At 45.0% G+C, this 24,083-nt stretch overlaps 1 protein-coding gene and 1 long non-coding RNA gene across 2 annotated transcripts; one reads left to right on the top strand and one right to left on the bottom strand.

Annotated features, from left to right (window-relative positions):
• The first annotated feature begins 1,575 nt into the window (after positions 1 to 1,575).
• On the top strand, positions 1,576 to 23,051 carry TEDC1 (tubulin epsilon and delta complex 1). Its single transcript, XM_079981571.1, has 8 exons — positions 1,576 to 1,738; positions 5,332 to 5,410; positions 6,258 to 6,460; positions 9,561 to 9,728; positions 10,086 to 10,184; positions 20,197 to 20,283; positions 22,022 to 22,225; positions 22,482 to 23,051. Exons 1-8 carry the CDS (start codon positions 1,613 to 1,615, stop codon positions 22,878 to 22,880), a joined length of 1,365 nt encoding a protein of 454 aa, XP_079837697.1. The 5' UTR covers positions 1,576 to 1,612; the 3' UTR covers positions 22,881 to 23,051.
• Positions 2,612 to 5,325, bottom strand: LOC307218949. Its single transcript, XR_013840176.1, has 2 exons — positions 3,173 to 5,325; positions 2,612 to 2,744 (listed from the first exon to the last, which is right to left on the bottom strand). It is a non-coding gene; the product is annotated as an uncharacterized lncRNA (long non-coding RNA).
• Positions 23,052 to 24,083: the final 1,032 nt, after the last annotated feature.

Here is a 24,083-nt window from a genome sequence, read left to right as displayed (position 1 = left end):
ACCCATAGTTCTCAGGGCAGTTCACAGAAAAGATCCTATATATATAAATTCAAAATAAAAACAATAACCCAGTAACACCCCCCTAAAAAACCAATCCACATTTAAAAAGGGCATAGGATCAGGTCAACCAAAGGACTGGTTAAAAAGGAACACTTTTGCCTAACACCTAACAGTGTATAATGAAGGCGCCAGGCGAACTTCCCTAGGGAGAGCGTTCCACAGACGGGGGGCCACTGAAGAGAAGGCCCTGTTTTTGTGCTGCCACCCTCTGGACCTCTCGAGGAGGAGGCACACAAGTTGGTGATGCTTGGCAGAGGGGTGTGGAAGACCTGCCAGGCTGACCATGCCCCGTGGAATTGTATGCTTAAGAACATAAGACGAGCAGATCTAGTCCAGCAATTCTGTTCTCAGAGTGGCCCACCTGATGCCTCTGAAAAGCCCACAGGGAGCCCGTGACTGGATCAGCGCTCTCCCGCCAACTGGTTCTCGGACGCACGTTGCTTCTGACATAGGTACTGCCTTCTTGAATCTGCCTACCTGAGTTTCCACATAGGTAAAGGTAAAGGGGACCCCTGACCAGTAGGTCCAGTCGTGGCCGACTCTGGGGTTGCGGCGCTCATCTCGCTTTACTGGCCGAGGGAGCCGGCGTACAGCTTCCGGGTCATGTGGCCAGCATGACTAAGCCGCTTCTGGCGAACCAGAGCAGCGCACAGAAACGCCGTTTACCTTCCCGCTGGAGTGGTACCTATTTATCTACTTGCATTTTGAGGTGCTTTCGAACTGCTAGGTTGGCAGGAGCAGGGACCGAGCAAGGGGAGCTCACCCCGTCGCGGGGATTTGAACTGCCAACCTTCTGATCGGCAAGAGAAGAATGGATGGAGGCAGGATCCAGTGGAAAGCAAGGCAGAAACTTCTTTTTCTGTTGCAACAGAGTTTGCTCCCCTCTTTGCAAGGAGGGACAAATCCTGAACAAAAGTATGCAGGAACCTTAATTTTTATTTTTTAAAAAATATTTTTTCTTGATTTTTACATTTATACTTCTTCTAACAATATATCTTTAACAATTTAAAGACTCTTGACATTGCCCAACTCCCTTAGCCAAAGACCACCCCATAAATCATATACTGTATACAGCATACATATTTATTAAATTTGTGGAGCGCCCTCCAGCCGAAGAGCGCCCCCTTCAGGCCACTCTCCGCACTCGCCCCGTAAACTCCTGCTCTCTCTTTCCGCGGCCCTAGCGCTGGTTAGCGTCGGAGGGCCTCCGCCGCGCATGCGCGTGCTCCCTGCCATGCGCGGTGAGCTTCGAGGCGCGAAGACGAGTAGGGGAGAAGGGCGTGAAGGAAGGGGTCGGGAGGGCCCCCTGTTGCGCATGCGCCCGCCGTGGGCGCTCGCGCTTCCTGTCATGCGCAGTGAGCTCCGCTCCTCGCTTTGAGTGACAGGCGCGAGGAGGAGGAGGAGGAAGAAGGGGAAAGAGGGTAAAGGGGCGCCGGGGAAGGAGTCGGGAGGGCTCTTGCCGCGCATGCGTCCGCGCCTCCCTGCCCATGCGCAGTGAGCTCCGCGCCTCGCCTTGAGCGAGAGGCGCGAAAGGGAAGCGGCGCTGAGGGCGATGGCTGCGCGGGCGGCGTCTGCGTCGCGTCTCCCGGCGGCCGTAGGGGCTCTCGGCGCCGCCTTGCCCGGGCCCCGCGTCCCCCCAGAGGCCTTCCGCCTCGCCAAGCTCGGCCGGCCCCAGGCGGTGGGTGGAAGGCGGCCTGGCGGGATCCCTCAGCCCCCTCAGCCTCACGCCTCTGTTTCGCGAAACACCCCCAGAAAAGCAGCAGGAACCTCGAAGAAGCGGTTGGCGGGGGGGGGGGAATAGGAGAGAGGTTTTAAAAAACCGTAGGTGGCGCTGTGGGTTAAAGCCTCAGCGCCTAGGGCTTGCGACAGGGACGCAGGTGGCGCTGTGGGTTAAAGCCTCAGCGCCTAGGGCTTGCCGATCGAAAGGTCGGCGGTTCGAATCCCTGCGGCGGGGTGCGCTCCCGCTGCTCGGTCCCAGCGCCTGCCAACCTAGCAGTTCGAAAGCACCTCCGGGTGCAAGTAGATAAATAGGGACCGCTTACCAGCGGGAAGGTAAACGGCGTTTCCGTGTGCGGCTCTGGCTCGCCAGAGCAGCGATGTCACGCTGGCCACGTGACCCGGAAGTGTCTCCGGACAGCGCTGGCCCCTGGCCTCTTAAGTGAGATGGGCGCACAACCCCAGAGTCTGTCAAGACTGGCCCGTACGGGCAGGGGTACCTTTACCTTTAATATTAAAAATTAGGAAGTTACTTGAAAGTACCCAACAGGCCTAGGATTAAATCAAGAGTTAGTAAAGAAATGAGATCTAGATCTGGGGGCTTGAAGTATGGGTTCCCCCAACAAAATTTAAAAATTTGGCTTTGTAATTTGGAATGTGATTTAATTTGATGTGATTGGCCAGTTAATAAAAATTATTAAACACAAAAAAAGTTAAGAAATTTGATTACAAATAGAATATTATTTTTGAATAATTGTAGCCTTTTTTTAATCCATGGGTAGGAATAATTGTTGCACCCGAGCAGAGACAAAAGGAGTCAAACAACACCAAGGGGTTAATCCAGAGAAAGAGCGTTTTATTCTGCCATCCGGGGGGGGGGGGCAGAAGGCACCTGTGTGATTCAGTTCACAAAAGACAGGCCGCACCGAAAACATTTTACAAGCAGGTTTTATCCTTTTTTCAAACCCCTTTTTCCTCTCCCCCTTCACAGATTCTTGGTTGGCAGGTGGCGCTGTGGGTTAAAGCCTCAGCGCCTAGGGCTTGCCGATCGAAAGGTCGGCGGTTCGAATCCCTGCGGCGGGGTGCGCTCCCGCTGCTCGGTCCCAGCGCCTGCCAACCTAGCAGTTTGAAAGCACCTCCGGGTGCAAGTAGATAAATAGGGACCGCTTACCAGCGGGAAGGTAAACGGCGTTTCCGTGTGCGGCTCTGGCTCTGGCTCTGGCTCTGGCTCTGGCCAGAGCAGCGATGTCACGCTGGCCACGTGACCCAGAAGTGTCTCCGGACAGCGCTGGCCCCTGGCCTCTTAAGTGAGATGGGCGCACAACCCCAGAGTCTGTCAAGACTGGCCCGTACGGGCAGGGGTACCTTTACCTTTACCTTTATCCTTTTTTCAAACCCCTTTTTCCTCTCCCGCTTCACAGATTCTTACATAGAAATGTTGCTTTTCGTTCTCTGGCTCTGTTCCCGGAAGTATGTTGCAAATCAATGTACCAGGACAAGGTTATGTGGGATCTGGGAAGCGAAAAGCTTTACTGTTCTCAGCTATGGGTTTGTTACAGCGTTTTTGTTACAGAGGACTGCTTAGCTCGTGCTTTTTGTCTTAGAGGAAAATGCAGTTTTTAAAATGCGTACGCCAAGGCCTGACTGGGGGGGGGGGGATTCACAAACAGGTTTTTTTTTAGGGTTTTCTGGGGTAACCCTAACTGTACCCCTTCATAATGATATTGGAAAACTTACATTAAGATACAAGGAAATTAGGATGGGAAGGATTAGACGAAGTCAAATAGCATGTTTAAGAGATTGAAAGTTTAATTAATTAATTTGTGTTGTTTATATGCTTCTTGTTATATTTTTTGTTTTTATTTGCTTTACTAGTTTTATTTGCTTTTTTCTTTCTTTTTCTCGTATTTGTTTTACAGTATGTGTTATATTTGTATGAAACTTAATAAAAATTATTGGGAAAAGATTTTTAAAAAGGCATCGCCTCACAAAAAGTTTTAAGTTCCCCATGGTGTTTCCGAGCGCCGGGGTCGTCCTTCCGTTACCCATCAGGTGACGAAGCGAGCGCGGCAGAAGGAAGGCGCCGGCCTGTTCTCAAGAGGCAGGGAATTCCGCAGGGTGTGCGCCACCGCGCTCCGTGGAGAAATGGGGCGGTGGTTATGTGGCGCCTGTAGTCGGGTTGCTATTCCCCCTGTAGAAGGGGGCCGTCCGCGCCCCCCAAAGGCAATCTCGTGGGCGAAGTGGACCCGAATTCATTGTTAAGAGCCTCATATGCGCCTTCAACTTGGACCCCCAGCAGATCAGCAATCAGTAGGGCATTAATAGAATTAAAACTTTATTTTTATATATTAAAAAAACCTATGTAAAATGCAGGTAACTTAAGGAAAAACAGCACTGTGCCATCCCTTTAGATGTCAGTTCATGAAAAGGAGGAGGGCCCAGCCCAAGTGTTTGCATAAAAGATATCCCCGCCTCCTCTTAGGATCCCCATTCTGCAAGTGCACAAGGGGAAAGCTCTCCTTTGTGGCTGAGCTAGATTTTTTTTTGGCGGGGGGGGGGAAGGTTTCCAGAGCTATTAAGGCCCATTGCTGTAAGGTTCGGCTTCAGTCCTAAGCACATCTATAAGGAGTGAAGTCCCACTAAATTGGTCACAACTGCACAGTTTCTATAGCAGAGCTTTCCAAAGTGTGTAGCGACACATTAGTCTGCCGGCTGCAGTGTGTAGGTGTGATGCGAATGCTCCCCACGCTCCTCCCAGGGCTGGAAAAGGGTTAGCGTTAGTCTGTAAAACTGAATTACTGTGTCACAAAATGATGCAAAACTGAATTACTGTGTCGCAAAAAGATTCATGTCTAAAAAGTGTGTCACCGACATGAAAAGTTTGGGAAGCTCTGTTCTAGAGCCATCTGCATTTGTCTTGGCCCGAATGTCGTGATCCTTACATATGGTGGTTAGGTTTTTTTTGGGAGGGGGGGAGGTTAACATTGGGGTAGATATGCAACTCAGGCCTGCCTGGAGTGCTCCATTCTGTGACCTGGATGTGTTTCTTATCAGCTAAGGTTACTCTCTCATAGAGAATTGCATTCTGTTGGTTTAATGTTTTATGAGTGGTTGGCATCCTTAAGGAAGGCAGCCTTGCTTCCTCCCCCCCACCCCCACCCCCAGTTTGTGGGGACAGCAGAGCTCCACTGTGGCCTCTAGGTTTTGCAACTTGTAATCCCAATTTCTCTTGACACGTTCCTTTTTCAAAAATGAAACCACCTAAAATTGACTAAAAGCACTGAGTGGTATTCAGCTTAACTTTTACTTAGAGCAGACCCATGGAAATTAATGAATAAGTTAACGCCATTGCTTTCAGTGGGTTTAAAACTGAAGTTGAATACCACCCACTGTGGTATTCTCTGCTCCCCTCTGGGCCATCAGAGGGAAGCTTGGGTTTGGGTTTTTGTGTGTGTGTGTTTTGCGGAAAGGGGATTAGTGGATTCCTTTCACCCAATTGAATTGCATTGTAAACAATACAGCAAATGTTTTAGTGCTGTTGTCTTCCTTAAACAGACTGTAGTATTTTGGAAACTACTGTACTCTCTTCTGAAGCAATTCCAAGGTGGAGGATGGATGGAGCCTGCTGACACAGGTAGCAAATTACTATTAATCTGGGAACATATTAATTTTTTGGCAAAAATTAGTGATAAGTATATGCATAATACAGAGCTTTTTATTTGTTTAATAGATATTTCCATTAAAAAAACAACAAAGTAGAACCACCACATTAGGAAAGAGCCACAATTATTAAAACAGGAGAGTAAAAATATCTCATAGCTATAACCAAGTCTGCAATCTCCTCAGCTGTTGCAGTGTCTTGGGAAATTAAAGGCTTCTGGCCTGGCACCAAAAGGGCATTCACATGATCAACAGAAACTCCCTCGGGGAGAGTATTCCATGGTTTGAAAGCAACCAGTGAACTTGCAGTAGGAAGTTAGAGGGGAAGGTTGCATTGCTGTTATTTGCATAGCCCGCCTGCCGTGTGAATTTGCTCTGGAGCTTTGTTCCCCCAGGACACAGTTGATTTTGAAATTGTGGAAAGTGACAACTGCTGCCTTTTCTAACTTCCCTGTATAGGGAAGCTTTTTAATCCGCAATTTTTAAAAAAATGTTTTTATGTATATTGGAAGGTGCCCAGAATGGCTGGGGCAACCCAGTTATTAAATGGGCAGAGTACTACAGTGGTACCTCGGGTTACATACGCTTCAGGTTACAGACTCCGCTAACCCAGAAATAGTACCTCGGGTTAAGAACTTTGCTTCAGGATGAGGACAGAAATCGCGCAGCAACAGCGCAGCAGCAGCAGGAGGCCCCATTAGCTAAAGTGGTACGGACCTCCGGAATGAATTAAGTACTTAACCCGGGGTACCACTGTACTATTATTATTATTATTATTATTATTATTATTATTATCATCATCATCATCACCTGCTTCCTAGGTACCCAAGTCAGATTCGTCAGGAGTGTAGTGTTGAGCCTTGGCTACAGAAGACCAGAATTTTATCAGCTTCCCTCTGATGGTTCAGAGGGAAGCAGAGAACTACTATTGGTATTTTCCTGGCTTCTATGCAGAATCAGCTTAATGGAGCAGTTACTAGCCCTAAATAGAGTGAAACTTTGGGATGAAGCAACTGTTTGCATGGTGAGTAATTTTTTTGTTAGTAATTGTCAGGTATCCATTTTTTTTACTAGGAACAAGATATTGGAAGGTGGGGCTGGACTTGAATGTGTATTGCAGTTTTGTTGCTGTGGCTTGTTTCGTGAAAATGGCAGTGCTAGATTAAGAGAAGACTTATATAGTAGATGTGGCTCCCATTGCATTTTGAGGAATACAGTGGTACCTCGGGATACGAACGGGATCCATTCCGGAGCCCCTTTCGCATCCCGAACAGAACGTAAGACGCGACAGTGCGTCTGCACGTGTGCGGGTCATGTTCCATAGCTTCCGTGCATGCGCGTGACGTCATTTTGACCGTCTGCGCATGCGCAAGCGGTGAAACCCAGAAGTAACACGCTCCGTTACTTCCAGGGCGCCGCGAAGCGCAACCCAAAAGCATTCAATCTGAAGCATATTTATCCCAAGGTATGACTCTATCTTTAATTCCTGTGGGTTAAAGCCTCAGCGCCTAGGGCTTGCCGATCGAAAGGTCGGCGGTTCGAATCCCTGCGGCGGGGTGCGCTTCCGCTGCTCGGTCCCAGCGCCTGCCAACCTAGCAGTTCGAAAGCACCTCCGGGTGCAAGTAGATAAATAGGGACCGCTTACCAGCGGGAAGGTAAACGGCGTTTCCGTGTGCGACTCTGGCTCGCCAGAGCAGCGATGTCACGCTGGCCACGTGACCTGGAAGTGTCTCCGGACAGCGCTGGCCCCTGGCCTCTTAAGTGAGATGGGCGCACAACCCCAGAGTCTGTCAAGACTGGCCCGTACGGGCAGGGGTACCTTTACCTTTATACCTTGTATACAATACATTTTAGTCTGCTTAGGTGAGCTGAATTACGAAAATCTTGATCCATTTTTAACAAGAAGCATTAAGTATCAAAACTTTCCTGAAAGACATCAGGAAACATTAGTTGTGCACCGCAGTTGTTCTTTTCATTGTTGCATTTTCTGCAACTGTTGTCAATCTTCTCTTTGCATGCAATGTCAGTCCAGTAGTTCCTTCTGTGACTTTGGGGTCACTTTGTAGTGGAGGAGCTGATAGGTACGGTATGTGTTTGTGCTCTGTCTGTCTTCTGTAATTTATTGAACTTTGGATTATTGGTAGGATAGATTTGCCAACAGACCGCCAGAGTAATGTTAAAGGAAACAGTTGTATTCATTGTGAACTGATACTGGATAAGTTAACTTATGCAAAAATCTAGTTTTATTAATAATTAGTATCCCACTATTTTTTAGAAACTTTATTCAGGACAGTCTGCCACTTAAAAATAAAACCAAAGTAGAAGCAGTTAAAAACATTACAGAAGAAACATATTTAATTTCAAAGTCTACTTGGACTTTGTGGGAGCTGGGGCCAGGCACATTTCCGTTTGCCATGGGGAAGCAGGTCTGAAGAGGGGAGGCCGTGGACCAGATCTAGAGGTTTGGGGACCAGAGGTTCCCCACCCTTGTTTTAGAGGAAGCCCTCATGAGGCAGTTTACATAGGGGGGAGGATCATAAAACTGTAAAAATTTAGACACCAGATACCAAAGCTGGAGCTTGTTGTATAGTAATGCCTGGTTTTAAATATACTAATGCTGTAGTAGCCTCAGAATTGAGTCATTAATATATCTCTTGGTTGCCTGCAAAATGGATTTCTTGAACTTTGCACCTTGTTCCACAACCCACTTCTGTAAGTGATGCTCAAATTGCCAATAGGTGGCAGCACAGTTATAGCAGAAAGTCTTTCCAATAGGAAAATTGTTTCGTTGAGCAATGGTTTACACTTGCAGCAATGCAGAGGCATCTGGCACTTGCTTTTCCTTGCAGAACACATTTTCCCAGCTTGCTGGTTATGTTAAAAATGATTGAAATATAAATATTTGATGCTCCCCAAGATAGTGTAATTGTGCCACAAGTATGACTCCAATGGGGCTCTTTGAGAGTTTGCAGCATCATACAAAATCTACAGGCAATGTGTTCTGCAACATACAATGGGGTTTGGAATAGCTAAGAGAACAAGGGCACAGGTCCTTCCCTAGTTTTACTGGCTCATTGCACCCTCAAGAACTCAGAATGATTTTTAAAAGGTTTGCAAAAGATTTATTAGCTTTTGTGCCAGCCTTGTTCATGTGATCACTGTGCTGGTGGGTGATTCAGCTGGCTCCCCCCCCCCCTGCTCCTCATCTCCCATCTCTGCCTAAGTCCAATAACTTAGTCATCCTGGTTGTGGGCTTTTATGGGAAGGACATTCTTATTTCCCGCTTCTTTAAATGGATTCAAAATGCTCCCTAGCAATATGGCTGCTGTGAGAATTGCTTTGCTTTGTTGCGATCACTATTCTCTGCCTTTTCTTCTGAGGTTTAGAAAGTTCTCTGAATCTCCTGAATCTTTTGTTGTTTTTTTATTTACTGAAAACATTTTACTCCACTCTTGAGCAGAAAAAGGCTCCCACTTGCAATGATCAAGAATAATAATTCATTTTCATTTCATTGGTTTCTTTCTTATATCCTGATTGTTTTTCCTGAGGGACGCCTAAAGCGGCTCACAGAAAACAGCAACTTGATTAACACAAAATATCAGAATGAAAGTCAGTATAGCAGAAAAACATATTTGCATTATCGGTCGTGTGAAAGCATGAACTTACTTTCAATAAATCTATTAAATCCATGAGAATTAATTCTGTATCTGTACAATGATGAGAGCTGCCTTGCATTCGTGGGGCTGCCTCGACCGCCTTAGCAGAAGCAGGCAGGCGCTAGAGGAGTGGCAGATTTGCCCTGTGCCTCCTGGGGCAGGGGCTCCTTCCTCTTGGCACTGGGTGCTAGAGGAGGCGGTGGCTTTGCTCACCCAGCCTCGACAGGAAGAAGCAGAAGCTGTGCGTGGTGATGCTAATCGTCTCTGTGGCTGTGTGCATGCATGTGAAAGCATTCATGTGAAAGTAGGTGGGGGGCCACACCAACTGCTGGTTTGCACCCCCCAGAAGAGTTTCAGCGGCAGACTGTGGCTCTTTGATCCTAAAAGCTTAGCCATTCCTAGTCTAAAGATAAACGTATTGGGGGAAAGTAATTTTTTCAAGATTTTGTTCCTTTCTTCCAATTTTAGTGTGATACCCCTTTGAAAAGCCTGCAGGATGGAGAAAGCCTGCCTCCAAAATCTCATATGAAAGGCCAAAGGGATGTCCGATACCTGCAGTGGTTAAATGGCCGTCTGCAGTTCCAGTGGCGAAAATGCCACACTGAACAGCAAGAACAATGCAAGCTCCTGAATAAGGTAATGATTTGGCTTGTAGATATTTCATCTTTCTGCATCAAGGTTAAAGTAAAACTAGTTTTGGGTTGTAGATGTAACCCATCTAACATTATTTTGCTGCAGACTACACTTCGCAGAAAAAAATAACAGCAAGCTGCCTTATTCAAATCCTGAAAATTTTTCTTTCTTTCTAATTTTGAAGACGAGATCAAAACAGAATGAAAATTCATTCATAGTTTTCTTTAGAAATTGACATGCGTGCTCGTAATCTGTTAGCCTCAAGTGTACTAATAGTATTAATGTATTGATTATGAGATAGGTGGTGTGTGCATATATACAGATAGATATAATTTCTAAACCCACATCTCTCTGTTCCAGGTACATTCGTACACAACTGGTTCTCATACTGATCCCATTATTGGCCATTTCTCCATCACAGAAGCAGATGTTGTAAGGCAACCAGAGAATTACAAACAGGTAATCCTCCTTCTGTGGCATAGTGCTATGTTAGAATCTATGGAGAATTCTGTGAATAAATATATATGCCAAAATTGGAGGACTAGATATTCAGTCCTAAAGCCAGAATCCACCAGAAATGGAAGACTTCCTAGCTCCGTGATTCCCCAAACGGACTGGCTGGTCTCTTGATGTGCTGGGTGCCTAGATGCAGGCTGATGCCATTGGACTGTGCCAGCACCTTGAGGCCTTCGCAAGAGAATTGTTACAAGCGCTTGTAATCCACCCTTCACCAAAAGTTGATAATATAAACTAAAAAACCCACATCTGTATCTTTAACAGTAACGGTTCACAGTAAAATCCCAGTAAGAAAGCTGAAAAGCAGCAAAAATGAGGCAGAAGCACTCTCAGTCCCCAGTGCACCGTAGCCCTCCCCAAAAGCCTGGACAAAGATGTATGCCTTCCTCTGTCTCCAAAAGGAGAGCAGTGCCAAGCATAATGCACCTTAAAGAGGAGGTCATTGCATAAGCATGGAGACACCACAGAGAGAATCTTCCCATAGACACACACACACACACACACACACTGTGGACCTCACTTGACAGGGGAACATGGAGAGCCAATTTGTGTGTTGTGTAGGTTGCATGCATTCCAAAGAGCATAGCACTCTCACATATGCCTAGATTCATAGGAAATTCCATTCTCTATAGTATGTACACTTAGAAAGGTCAGATTCCAGCCTCTAACTTCCTTGAGGCACAGGAAGTAGAGCTTTGGGCTCCTCCCCTTCATGCTAATAGATTCCAGTATCTTTTTCCATAGAATCCTTTCGATCAGCTAGCGAGGATCTACATCTATTTTGCTTCTAATTGGTGGTATTAAGCATTTGTTGGCTTTGACTTTCCTTTATCTTTGTCCCTATACCTGTCCCAAGTTTTTAAGTCCTTTTTTGCTGATTGTCCAGTCTACTCAGGCCTTGGTGCCAGGATTTTGTTACGTTTCGGACTTCATAGCTTAATTTTTACTGCTCTTTGGACACAAAACAAGGAAAACGAAAACACCAGTGAGTGCTATCTACTACCTGAGGGTGGCTCTACGTTGGCTTGACAGTAGAGAAATATCCAAGTGTTTGGGGCTAAGGAGGAAAAAAAAACATTTAAATAATTCACATACAGACATGTTTTTGAGAATCATCCAGCTAAAGCCTAAGTGGCCTTTTGCAAATTCAAACCATGCCACTCTGGCACAAGTTGCTTTGTTTATTTAAAGGATTTTGCTTCAATTTTCAGCTTACAAAGACCAGAGGAAAAGGCAATCTCTGCCCTCTGGCTTACAGTCTAACAGGAAAGGGGATGAGAATGGAATAGGTAGAAAGCAAAGTCAGGCACCAGTTCTTAGTTACAAGGTTCTGCAGGCCATGCAGCACAGTGGGGGGGGGGCTGCTGCTTCCTCTCCTTCTAGGAGCCTCAGTTGTGGCGGTCGGTAGCTGCAGGGAGCAGGGATCTCACCTGAAAGCCAGGTGAGATCCAGACATGATGGAAGGTACCTGGCGGCAGCTGCTACTGCTTTTCCTCTTCGGTGTCGGCATAGCTTGGCATAATAGGGAGACGGACCTTTCTCAAAACTGTATCACACTTCAGTTATAGTTTCTTTGAATAATTATACCACAGTTGAATGAAAAAGCCAGCATATTAGTATAAAAGGTAAAGGTACCCCTGACCGTTAGGTCCATTCGCGGATAACTTGGGGGTTGCGCGCTCATCTCGCTCTATAGGCCGAGGGAGCCGGTGTTTGTCCGCAAACAGTTTTTCTGGGTCATGTGGCCAGCATGACTAAGCTGCTTCTGGCGAACCAGAGCATGGAAACGCCGTTTACCTTCCCGCCGGAGCAGTACCTATTTATCTACTTGCACTTAACTTGCTTTCAAACTACTAGGTAGGCAGGAGCTGGGACTGAACAAGGGAAACTCACCCCGTCGCGGGGAGTCGAACTGCCGACTTTCTGATCGGCAAGCCCTAGGTTTAGACCACTGCACCACCCGCATCCCCATATTAGTATAAAAGGTAAAGGGACCCCTGACCATTAGGTCCAGTCGTGGCCGACTCTGGGGTTGCGGCGCTCATCTCGCTTTATTGGCCGTGGGAGCTGGTGTACAGCTTCCGGGTCATGTGGCCAGCATGACTAAGCCGCTTCTGGTGAACCAGAGCACCGCACAGAAACGCCGTTTACCTTCCCGCCGGAGCAGTACCTATTTATCTACTTGCACTTTGACGTACTTTCAAACTGCTAGGTTGGCATATTAGTATATCTTACTGCAAATAGCCCCTTTGCTTTTTGATGGTGATGATGATACAAATTACTTTGTGTTCTAGCTTCCCCTCAAAGGATAGACCTATTCAGTGTTTGTGTCTGCCGCTAGCCATCCTAAAAGTGTTAGCCTGCTTTTAGTGAAGCATATAATTCATTTTCATTGCGAACTATCATAAAGTGAGCAATCTGGTTCTGACAGATAAGGTGTAATTTTATTTTTTTTTTGGGGGGGGAGGAATGACAGGACGTTTCCAATTAAAATACAGCTATTTCACCAGCTGTCAGCCTTCAGCACCTGCTTTTAAATGTAAAGAAATTGCCTTTCAAAGTTTCTCTTCAGCATAGTTTTATCTGTGGATATTTCCAGTCACTATTTTTGTATTTAATTTAAAACTATCATCCATCCATATTCCAAAGGCTCAGAATGACTTGCAACACTTTTAGTATTAACATAAACAGTTCAAACAGATTTGTATAATATATCAGAATGATGGTCACATCTTGAAATAACAAGTAATCTGGGTTGCCAATCTGAGAGGGTTCCAGGTAATCAGCTACTATGTAGAGATAGATCATAGATGTGCAAGCAGTTTGCCCAGAAATGCAAGTTCTCCTTCTCTGCCATGTAGTTTATGTGATCACTGAAGGCAGCCCGCCGCCTTTGCTTCCCTTCATGGTGCTCCCTGGCAGGTCACTGCTGCCTCTCCTGTTCTGCTTGTTGTTCTTTAGTCCCACGACCTGTCACTGGTCCTTTTCTTACCTGCTTCAGGTTTGCAAGGCAGTCACAATGGACAAAAATGCAAGCCTGAGCCAGGAGTGTCCTCAGGGAAGATGAATGTGCTTCATGCTTGACCTCTTGACAGGGTAGATGGCAGTTTCCTGGGATTGCCATTCAGTGGGTAATGAGAGAAATGGGAAAACTGTCTGGCTTGCTGAGCAAATGATGAACATTTTAGTGACACTTTTGCCATGTGGCCACGCATTCATTCTCCTGAGATCACCGTGTGCAAATCATCCTATTCTGGTGGTACTGTACTGCAATATTTTGTAATGTAACGCAATTATTGTGCTGTAGAAATATTCGTAATAAGCTCTTATAGTGGTTTACAATTAAGATAACCAAACAACAACAAATACTGTATATAATATGAGCTGAAAGCAACAATGCAGCAATCAAAACAAACAAGGCTGAGCCATTGTTAATTCTCAAAGGCCAACTGAAGCAACAACATTTTTACTTGTCTGGAAAAAAAGGTTGTTCCCTACAAATGAAATTCCATTTATTTAAAGCATTTTTACCATCCTCTTCAAACTAAAAAAAAAGGCCCCCAGAATTACTAGTAGTGGAGATACTAGTAGTAAAACCATCTCTCCCCTCTGGCTCAGAGACTGAAACAAAAAAGGACTCAAAAGGTAAAGGGATTGGATGTTCTTTCAAGAAATAGCCTGTCATCCTGAGCTTCCTTGAAGTGACTGTGGTTTAGGGTGTGGCCTTGCTTGAATCTGCCGGTAATCTCATTGCACATGCTGCAGCAGTAAAGGTTCAGGGGAGTCCAAGTGACACACCTACATGCCAGGGCAGAGGATCCTGCTGTTCTTCCTCACATTGGTTTCAATTGCCTCTGGGAGGGGAAAGGCCCACTCCACCAAAATGGACTGGCCTGTAGAAAAAGTGTTGTCCTTGCCTTTCCCATCGCCTCCGCTAAGAATCTTCGGCAGGGCCTTATTTGCTGTTGCCCCAAGTTTGGTAGCCATTGAGACACCTGCATAAGCAGGCTGAAATATACCATATCTCCACCACTGGCAGAATATGGCATCATCCTGGCTACAAGAGACAATGTTGTAATTTCTCTACTGGCATATACAGATGATGGATGGATGGATGGATAGATGATTGATAGATAGATAGATAGATAGATAGATAGATAGATAGCACTGCTGAGATACCAAGGAATACATTAATCTGCCCTTCACATTAGAACAAGTGTGATATTTGAGATCCAGAGTACCTGAAGCTCTGCTTGTGGGGGTGAATGCATCTGAGGTCCCCTGCAACATATTTCTTCAGGTATTATTTTTTTTAACTAGGCAATTAGTGCCCCACTGGGAAGCCCTGGCAGCGTTCCAGTAATGTTTAATAATGTTCAAGCTGGTCATTTCTACTTGGCGGCATTATTGCCTTGAGCTAAAATTTTCCCTTGGCCGTAATCTGTCACCTGTATGTGCCCTCAGTTGAAAATTTTCCACAGCAGAAAGAGAATTAATAGAGCTGCAGTGCTATAGTTGCTGTCACCGTTTTAAAGGGAAGCTTCAGAAAAGAGTCATTGCTTGCCACGTTTTATTGGCCAAGCACGTGGAGTTATTGCTTCTTGAAAAATGATACTCTGGCTTATCAAGGCCTTTATAAATTACTGGACTGTGTAGCAAGCATACTTTTTTCTGATGGTTACTGTATATGGTGCCCCTCCCCCCTCCAAAAAAAATGGAAGTCTGTGGCCACCCTTTCCAGAGATTTAACCTGTCCTGGGGCTTGATGGTTAAGGGCAGGTACTAAATTGAAATAATTATAATATGCTCCACTCTGAGAACACTTTGGTGGACATGAAAAGGTGTTTCTGTGCAATTTTTTCTGTCTACTCTTGATTATTCTAGTTGGAAAGAAGCCGAACACTTTGCGTAGCTTTAACCTATAAACTTGCCCCCCCCCCCCAGTACCTTCAGTATCTCTGTCTTTCCTTTGTCCCTGCATGATCTCCCAATGCTGACCTCCCAACGCAGGTGGAACAACAAGATTGTAAAACAGTTAACCTATTAAAAAAAGGTGTCAAGGATTAATCACTTGATATATCAAGCACAGATTTAAAATGTGGGTGTTAATGGAAGGTAACTGATGCAAGCATTCAAAGAATTTCTGGTTGTCATTTATATTCATTCCTTTCTTAGGAGAACTAGAAAAGCAATATACAATATTGACAAACTTGAGTGATCGTTCAAACAAATTAGGAAGGATGTGTGGTCTTCTCCTTTATTCCTGTTGAGTTTTCCTAATCATTAGTTTGTTCAATTTTCTCACCCTGGTCCCAATCCCTGGACTATGTGCAGGTTTCTTTTAGTCTTGCTACAGAATTTTTTCTTAATAGATACATCAGCATTCTAATGAATGCATTAAAGCCAAAAATATTCAGATTCTGAATGATCAGTGAGGCAAACTAGCAAAACCAGGCAAGTCCATAGCTGACATCTGTGGAGAGTCAAATGAGGGAGAAACAAACTGCAGCGGGCGCTGGAGGCAGTGGGACTCAGGAGTGACAGCAGTTTCGTCAGCGATATACTGTTGAGTGAAACCACCATCATGGTCTGCCTCTCATACCGGCAGAGGGGAAAACAATTGGCGAGGCACCGGGTGTACAGCTTGTTCCTCCCACCGATGCCCCAGGTCCCTCTGGCGAGCAGGAGGGCATGGGGATTGCTCAGCTGAGGAGGCAAGCACACAGCCAGGCAGAGGGAGCCTCTCCCATCTTCCTGGCTGGCTGCTTGTTTGCCTCTGTGGGAGCAAGAGGGATGGGCAGCTGGTCTTTTTCCTCCAGAGCTATCCACTGGGAGGAAAGAGATTGGATTGCACCTCCCAGCTGAACAGTCCCGATGCTTCTCGGGTTCATGTTCAAGCTGGAGAAGGATGGGGCTGCTCAGCTGGAAAGTGTGAAGCTGCTTCCTCCCTGGTGTGGTGAGGCACTGGGGTGAAACTGCCTCAGCGATTTCATCTCCACGCCTAGCAGTGCTGTGGTGGGAAGCAGTGGTTTGAACATCACAGTAGATCACCAGATCACAATGTTTGCCTGGCGATACATTGCGATGTGAACCTAGGGTGAACCTAGACAGCATCTTAAAAAGCAGAGACATCACCTTGCCAACAAAGGTCCGTATAGTAAAAGCTATGGTTTTCCCAGTAGTGATGTATGGAAATGAGAACTGGACCATAAAGAAGGCTGATCGCCGAAAAATTGATGCTTTTGAGTTATGGTGCTGGAGGAGACTCTTGAGAGACCCATGGACTGCAAGAAGATCAAACCTCTCCATTCTTAAGGAAATCATCCCTGAGTGCTCACTGGAAGGATAGATCATGAAGCTGAGGCTCCAATACTTTGGCCACCTCATGAGAAGAGAAGACTCTCTGGAAAAGACCCTGATGTTGGGAAAGATGGAAGGCACAAGGAGAAGGGGACGACAGAGGACGAGATGGTTGGACAGTGTTCTCGAAGCTACCAGCATGAGTTTGACCAAATTGCAGGAGGCAGTGGAAGACAGGAGTGCCTGGCATGCTCTGGTCCATGGAGTCACGAAGAGTTGGACACGACTAAACAAGAACATATATCGATGTTGAAAACCTGACATCGCCTGTCCCTAGTGTGAGGGACACCTCATGAAGAAGTGCCCCAAATTTCTCCTTCTGTGTAAAATCGCTAGTTACTAAATCTGAGTAAGGCAGTGTACCTCATTAGAATAGTACAGTATACCTCTTTTATAGTGCAGATCTATTAGCAAATACCCTATTTTAGGTTTTGGCAATTATAGTTCAGCATAATTTTATTTTTGTTCCGGTCTACTTTTAAAAGTTTGTTGAACGTTAACTAAAATCCTTTTTTTTTTTTCATTGTAATGCACTGAACTAATGTAATACATTGAGGCTGCATGCTAAATATTATATTTGTAGTCTTTGGAATTTTTATTTTGCATTTATATAGTGCTTTACACTGTTCACCCATAAACTACGACAGTCATTCTTACAACAGCCTTTTAAAGTATGTATTTTTTAATCATGGGTGGTTGAGGCAGAGAAATATGGGCTAGCCTCAGACCACAAGTACATTTGTGGCTGAGATAAGATTTGAAATGAACTTTGTCGCCACTATAATATGGAGGGAGAGTGAGGAACAGGAATTTGGGGGCAGCTGGGAAACCTCAGATGTACAGCCCTACAGAGACTCCTTTCTAGCTCTAGAAACCTACATCAGCAGTTTGCTTTTGTCGACAGATGGCTGCCAGAAGGTATCCTTGCCATTTTGCTTTGATGACTCCAACACTCCAACACAGTATATTTTGATTTCAGTAAAGCCTTTGACAAGGTTCCTCATAATATTCTTTTTTGCAAGCTGTTAATATGTGGGCTAGACAATACTATTATTAGCTGGATTTGTAGCTGGTTGATCGATCATACCAAAAAAAGTGCCAAGCAACAGTTCCTCATCAACCTGGCCAGGAGTGGCTTGTGGGAACTACACGGTTCAACTTCTTTGTAAATGATTTGGACAAAGGAATAAACCATATTTTTTGCAGATGGCATCAAGCTGGGTGGGTTAGCTTGTGAATTAGAAGACAGGAACTGAATCCAATATGGTCTTGAGAGGGTGGAGAACTGGGCCAAACAAAATTAATTCTCTCAGAGATATATAAACTTTTAGGCAGAAAGAATCAGATGCACAACTGGCTCAACAACAATAGAACGCAAACTAACCAGCTCTGTGATGCAGCAAAAAAAAAGGCTAATGCAGTTCTCTGCTGCATCCACAGAAGTGCAGTGTCCAGACCACAAGAAGCTCAATTGTTCTGTTGGGCTTGGTCAGACCTTACTTGGAGTACTGTGTCTATTTCTGAGAACCACAGTTTAAGAACATAGGTAAATACCCAGTGGAGGGTGGCAGATGGCGCGTGGCATGAAGTCCAAGTGCTAGGAGGAAAGGATGGAGTTGAACAGTTTTGTCATGCGTGGCTCCAGACAGTAGGGCCCAAAAGCAGCGGCTTCCAGTTACAAAACAGGATTTCATTTAAACAGCAGGATGAACTTCCTTTGCGTATGAGTTGTTTGACAGCAGAATAGACTGTCTTGGAAACGGCGAGGCTCACTTTTGTTAGCCATTTTTAAGCAGAGGGCAGGATGGCCTCATCCTAGGGATGCTGTAGATGTAGATTTCTTGCTTTTGCAGGACTGGGTGGCCTTAGAAGCCCCTTTCAGCTTTATTCTTATTTGCCTTGGAATGCAACTTTACTTTCAACAAAGCTAGAACTGTCACTGACTTTCGTTTTATCTTGGATGCAATGAGGTCCAGCGTGCTTCGGAATAAGAGCTGAGATTTCCAATGAAAATTGAAATGAAACAAATGACTAGGAGGGCAGTGGAGGGGCTGGATGCAGCCGCAAAATGAGGATGGCATGTGTTGCTTTGAGAAGATTCCCCAAGAGCTGCTCCTCCAACTTTCCCCCTTGTTGTAGCTGATCATTTGACAGTGAGATAAGGCGTTTCATTGTTAGTTGTATATATTATATATGGACCCTCCGGATACGAACTTAAATTGTCCCAGGGGTCCATACTTAGCCGAAAAGTCCATATCCAGAGGTGCCGCTTCTGCACGCAGCGTGATAGAGCGCTTCTGCACATGTGTACATGGCAAAACCCGGAAGTATACACTTCCGGGTTTGCCACGTTCGTAACTTGAAATTACGTTACCCAAAGATAACGTAATCTGAGATGCCACTGTATCTGTATTGTTCAGCTAGATATGTGAAGTCCCGGGGAGAAAAAACTGGTGGGTTTCTCCCCCTCCCCCCAAAGACTTCTTTCCCTTTTTCCAACAGCAAAGGAAATTTTGGAGGACACTGAAAAGGACACTCCTGTGAAATATGTTCCCTTTGGAAGGAATGAAATGCTTTTGGAGACATTCAAAATGTCTAGTGTGAATTTTTTTATGCAAGGCAGTTTTCAGCATTAGAGAATGATAATTCCTGTGTGTTCTATGGATCAGGGCTGGCTAACCTTTCTGGCCCAGGTGCCAACACTCTGGGGCTGCATCCCAGCCACGGGTATCGCTGAAAATACACAAATACACTTGCTGACTGACACAGGGATGCAGCTGCCATGGAGACCAGCCGAGGTGGGGGTGAGTAGTCCCCACTCCTCAAACACCAGGGGAAGGTGTGATTTGCATCCCCCTGCCTGCTCCACTGCTATGTCTTCTTCTTTCCCTTTCTGCTGCAGCTGCTGACATCAGTGGGAGCTTGAGGGACTGCATCTGGTTGTTGACTGTGAGAACAGGACGTTGGGCTGGATTGGCCATTGGCACATTGGCTCTTCTTACCTTCCTCCACCTCTGCATTAGGCGGATGTGATCTACCCCCCCCCCCCCCAATATACTTGAAGAATTGTAAAGTGCTACATAAATGCAAGGGATGTGGACTTGCCGATCAGAAGGTTGGCGGTTCGAATCCCTGCGACGGGGTGAGCTCCCGTTGCTCGGTCCCTGCTCCTGACAACCTAGCAATTCGAAAGCACATCAAATGCAAGTAGATAAATAGGTAGCTCCGGTGGGAAGGTAAACGGCATTTCCGTGCGCTGCTCTGGTTCGCCAGAAGCGGCTTAGTCATGCTGGCCACATGACCTGGAAGCTGTACGCCGGCTCCCCGGCCAGTAAAGCGAGATGAGCGCCGCAACCCCAGAGCCAGCCACGATTGGACCTAATGGTCAGGGGTCCCTTTACATAAATGCAAAACATTGGTATTGATGGGAAGCAATTTTTTAAAATCAGACTTCAAAACCTTGGTGGTTGGTGTGCAGAATTTGGATCAATCTGTTACAGAATCCTATCTGATCTGTGCTGAGTGGCTGTATTACTTTCAGTCTCATAGTAATAGTGAAAAACTTTCCTCCCCCCCCCCCCCCACCTTCATTCAGTTGTTTCAGTTGGTTGAATCGGATAGCTCTCGACTGGAAGCCTTTCTCAAGTGGAAGCTGCTGGAACCAGTTTACTGGCATTGGATGGTATGATTAAATACTTGAGGGACTTGTGTATTGTTTTTCTGGGAGTGGGGAAAATGTTACACAGGTATATATTCCTGGCCTTTTGTTCCAGCTGGTCATAGCCAGCAAGAGTTCCTGCTTAAAAGGTGGAGAAGATTATCATTTTGAATAAAAACCTCATTAATAGCTAGGCAATGTACAATGCTTGCTTTAGATCTAAGACAGTATTTGTGGTGGGAGCTTATGTTGAGACCTGTGACAGTGCATGGGCTGCCCTCTTTGCTGATGAGAATGTCAAAGCAGTTATGTAAACTTGGTTCTTGTAAGTCTTGCTCCACTCCAAAACATTCTCTGGCTCATTTGGCACCATTCCTGCTCTCCTTCCCTGCTATGAGAAACGTAACTCTCAAATTAGGAGATCTTGCTTCAAACCACATGTATTCCAATTTTTTTGTGGATTTACGAGTACCAGTGAGAGAGCTTCCTAAGAACTCACTATGCTGCTTAATTTTATATCAATTGCAATGCTGGACTTTGGCTGACAGGAGCAGTAATTGTAAATGAAAGAAATGTCTGTTCTTCTCCTTTTGTACTTTTAAAAATATGACAGTATAAACGTTGCTGTAAACAAAATGCCTTCATTACAAACTGCAGGGCACTAAATTTTATGAGCCACTAGAATTGCAGTCAGGTAGCATTGTGGAATTGCAGATTTCCCTGGACAGTGTTGAATGATTTTAAGAATCAATAGAATCCTCTTTGCATCTGATGAAGTCTTCAAGAGCAAGTACATATATAATATAACCATTCAGCACATTTACAGCTGCGGAAAATATTCCTTAAAGACAATGAGTTGACAGAATGAGTATTTGGATTCTGTTCCCATGTAGCAAAGAGGTTAGGAATCTTTCTGTAAAGTAGTTCAAAACCCACGAATGCATTTGCACTGACTTGCATAGGAGCTGATAACCCTTTTGCACACCGACTTGATCACTGGTGAAATTGTGCAACGTTTCCAGATATTCAGACAACAGCAAATAGCTCTTAGGCTAAGGTTACTACCTGGATTTGGAAAGCATTTTGAAGTCTTAAAGAGGGTGGTTTTGTTTTGTTTTTTAAAGGGACTAGTTCTACATAAAGGCAAGCACCTACTTTCTAGATTCCAGACCTGGAGCTCTTCCAGCTCTGCTCGAATCTTTTAAATATTTGCAGTAAATTCAGGTAGACAAGTTCTATAGTAAGCAGCTGTTTTTGCAATATGTTAAATCAGCAGTATACTTCCTTAATGCTGAAATGGTGTAGTATTCTAAGGTTTTTCTCCCTCTTTTTAAATTTAGCAAGGTTAGGAATTTTAATTTTGGGCAATTCTTTTTAAAGTGATGTGTCTGTGTTTCCTTCCAACACAGCCATTAACAAAAGGCTCAGAAGGTGGTGTGGTTTTAGTTGTTGTGACAGAGATTTAAGAAGTCTTGCATCTGCTTTTCTTGCAAAGTCTCTCCCGACACTCACAGTTTTTTGCTCTTATGAGGTACCAGTTTCCATTTGCAAGTGCCTAAACAAATCCTTTTGCTAGGAATAAGCAACTTTTCTGTATTCTCTGAGAACAGAATTATGTTGCTCAAGAACTGCATACCATTTCACAAACAGAGGTTGGATATAAAGTTAACCTGGCTTGTTTATCTGTTGCACCAGTCTCTAGACAAATGTGGCAAGAAGTTCCTCATTAAGAAAAATTAATACAACTCCTTCCACCTTCCAGGAGACCCTTTTCAGTCCTGAAACAGAAGATGCAAAACCCCACAACACGTTTAACAAGGACACTATTTTACCAAGTGCTGATCTGTATTGTTATGGCATTAAGAGAACAATTCAAGAACTGGACAGATACAGGAAAGATCTGTTGACTCTATATGATGGTCTGGGTGAGCTTATAGCCTACAGGAAACTGAGCTGCTGTGGAACGGTAAGGGTTGATTTGGGGGCCTGTTAGAAATCTAGACAGATTGATTTCATAAAACTAGACTGATTGATTTCAGAACTCTGTATGTTTTTGGCCTGTTAATAGAAAACGTAACAAGATGCCTGGGGTCCTGTTTATAAAGACAACAAGGTTTCATTGAGCTCTGTTAATTAACTAAGACTGACAAAATAAAACTCTATTCTCTCATTGCTCTTTTAGAGCACATATTATCAGCCGAGTTGTCCTTTCCTCTTCGCAGGTCCGAGCAAGAGAGCAGGAGCAGCTAGGAGAGAACGAGTTTTGCACGGCTGTCAAAAAAACACAAGACGTCGTGGAGCTGAAGCTGTCTGATCTGAAATGCCACAGTAGTGGCAATAGAATCGGCGCGATGCATGGACCATACAGACTTGTATTTAAAGGCAAGTGTTTAAAGACCAGCAAAACGGTCAGGTCAGCGAAGCCCCAGAAATCCATCGCAGAAGGTGCGACAGCAACAGTTGTGATCAGGGATCTGAGAAAAAAAGAAGCAAGGCTGAAGGCAGAGCTGAAGCGGAGACAGGAAAAAGGCAGGCAGAAGGTTTATGAAGCTGCCCAAGGACCTGGCCAGGTGCTGTGCATCCCACCCATGAAAAGAACACAAACCAGAGATGCCGACTGAATGTAGAAGTTGGTGCTGTTCATTAGCTTTGAAGGGACAGTCTTGGGCCTTCCATGAGGCTGTTGTCCATGCCTGCTCCTATTTTTTAGGAGCAACTATGTTGTCTATGATTACTGTGATTTTTTCACATCTTGGGTTTTGCTGTAGAGTGTGTGTTAGAGAGAGAATAAAATTAATACTACATTTTTAAATATATGTGTGTGTGTGTGGTTTTTCAAATTACAGTTTTACAATCACATATAAGTAGATAAATAGGGACCGCTTACCAGCGGGAAGGTAAACGGCGTTTCCGTGTGCGGCTCTGGCTTGCCAGAGCAGCGATGTCACGCTGGCCACGTGACCCGGAAGTGTCTCCGGACAGCGCTGGCCCCTGGCCTCTTAAGTGAGATGGGCGCACAACCCCAGAGTCTGTCAAGACTGGCCCGTACGGGCAGGGGTACCTTTACCTTTACCTTTATCCAGCATAAATACAAGATTCCAAAGAATCTCCTGGACTTCCCTCATCCCCTGTGTGGATCTTCTTGTTAGTCATTTCCTCCTACATCTTTTATAATAATCCAAATCTTTTACAGCTCCATTATATCCAAAATTCACCATTAAACTACAAGTGTTATTCCAACCCTACTAACAATTTTAACTGCTTACAATGGTTTTTAGTATAATTTTTCCCCATTCTTTATTTAAATGTTGGTCTTCCTGATTTCTGATTCTTCCGGTCATTTTTGCCATTTTGGCATAATCCATCAATTTAATATTAAGCAGAAAATTAATATTACATTTAATTAACTACTTAATTGATATAATGACTGAATTAATGTTAGCAGCAGTCTGCAGGCAGGAGTTACAAGTCTCTCCCTCCCCAATCCCTTGACTTTCTTGTGTGTGTATCTGTCAGTCAGTGCTCAGTTTCAGTGGAGATAAAGCAGTCCTCAACCAGGCAGAGGACACTAAATTGCCATGCTAAATATACAGACAAGAGGTGTTAGTAGTAAAAAAAAAGGGGGGGGTACCGTAAGCAGCTTTGCTTAAACTAATGTAAAGTACCCTTTGTGAAATCTGTTTAAAGGGTGTCATAAAAAGCTGGGCTTTCTTTCAGCTCTGTCCTCTAGACCAGTGTTCCCCAACTTTGGGCCTCCAGCTGTTTTTGGACTACAACTCCCATCATCCCTCGCTAGCAAGACCAGTGGTCAAGGATGATGGGAA

This window comes from Podarcis cretensis (genome assembly GCF_951804945.1).
Source record: "Podarcis cretensis genome assembly, chromosome: 6".
NCBI classification, from domain to species: domain Eukaryota; kingdom Metazoa; phylum Chordata; class Lepidosauria; order Squamata; family Lacertidae; genus Podarcis; species Podarcis cretensis.
Note: the sequence above shows the minus strand (reverse complement) of the source record. Positions and strands in the feature narration are given on the sequence as shown.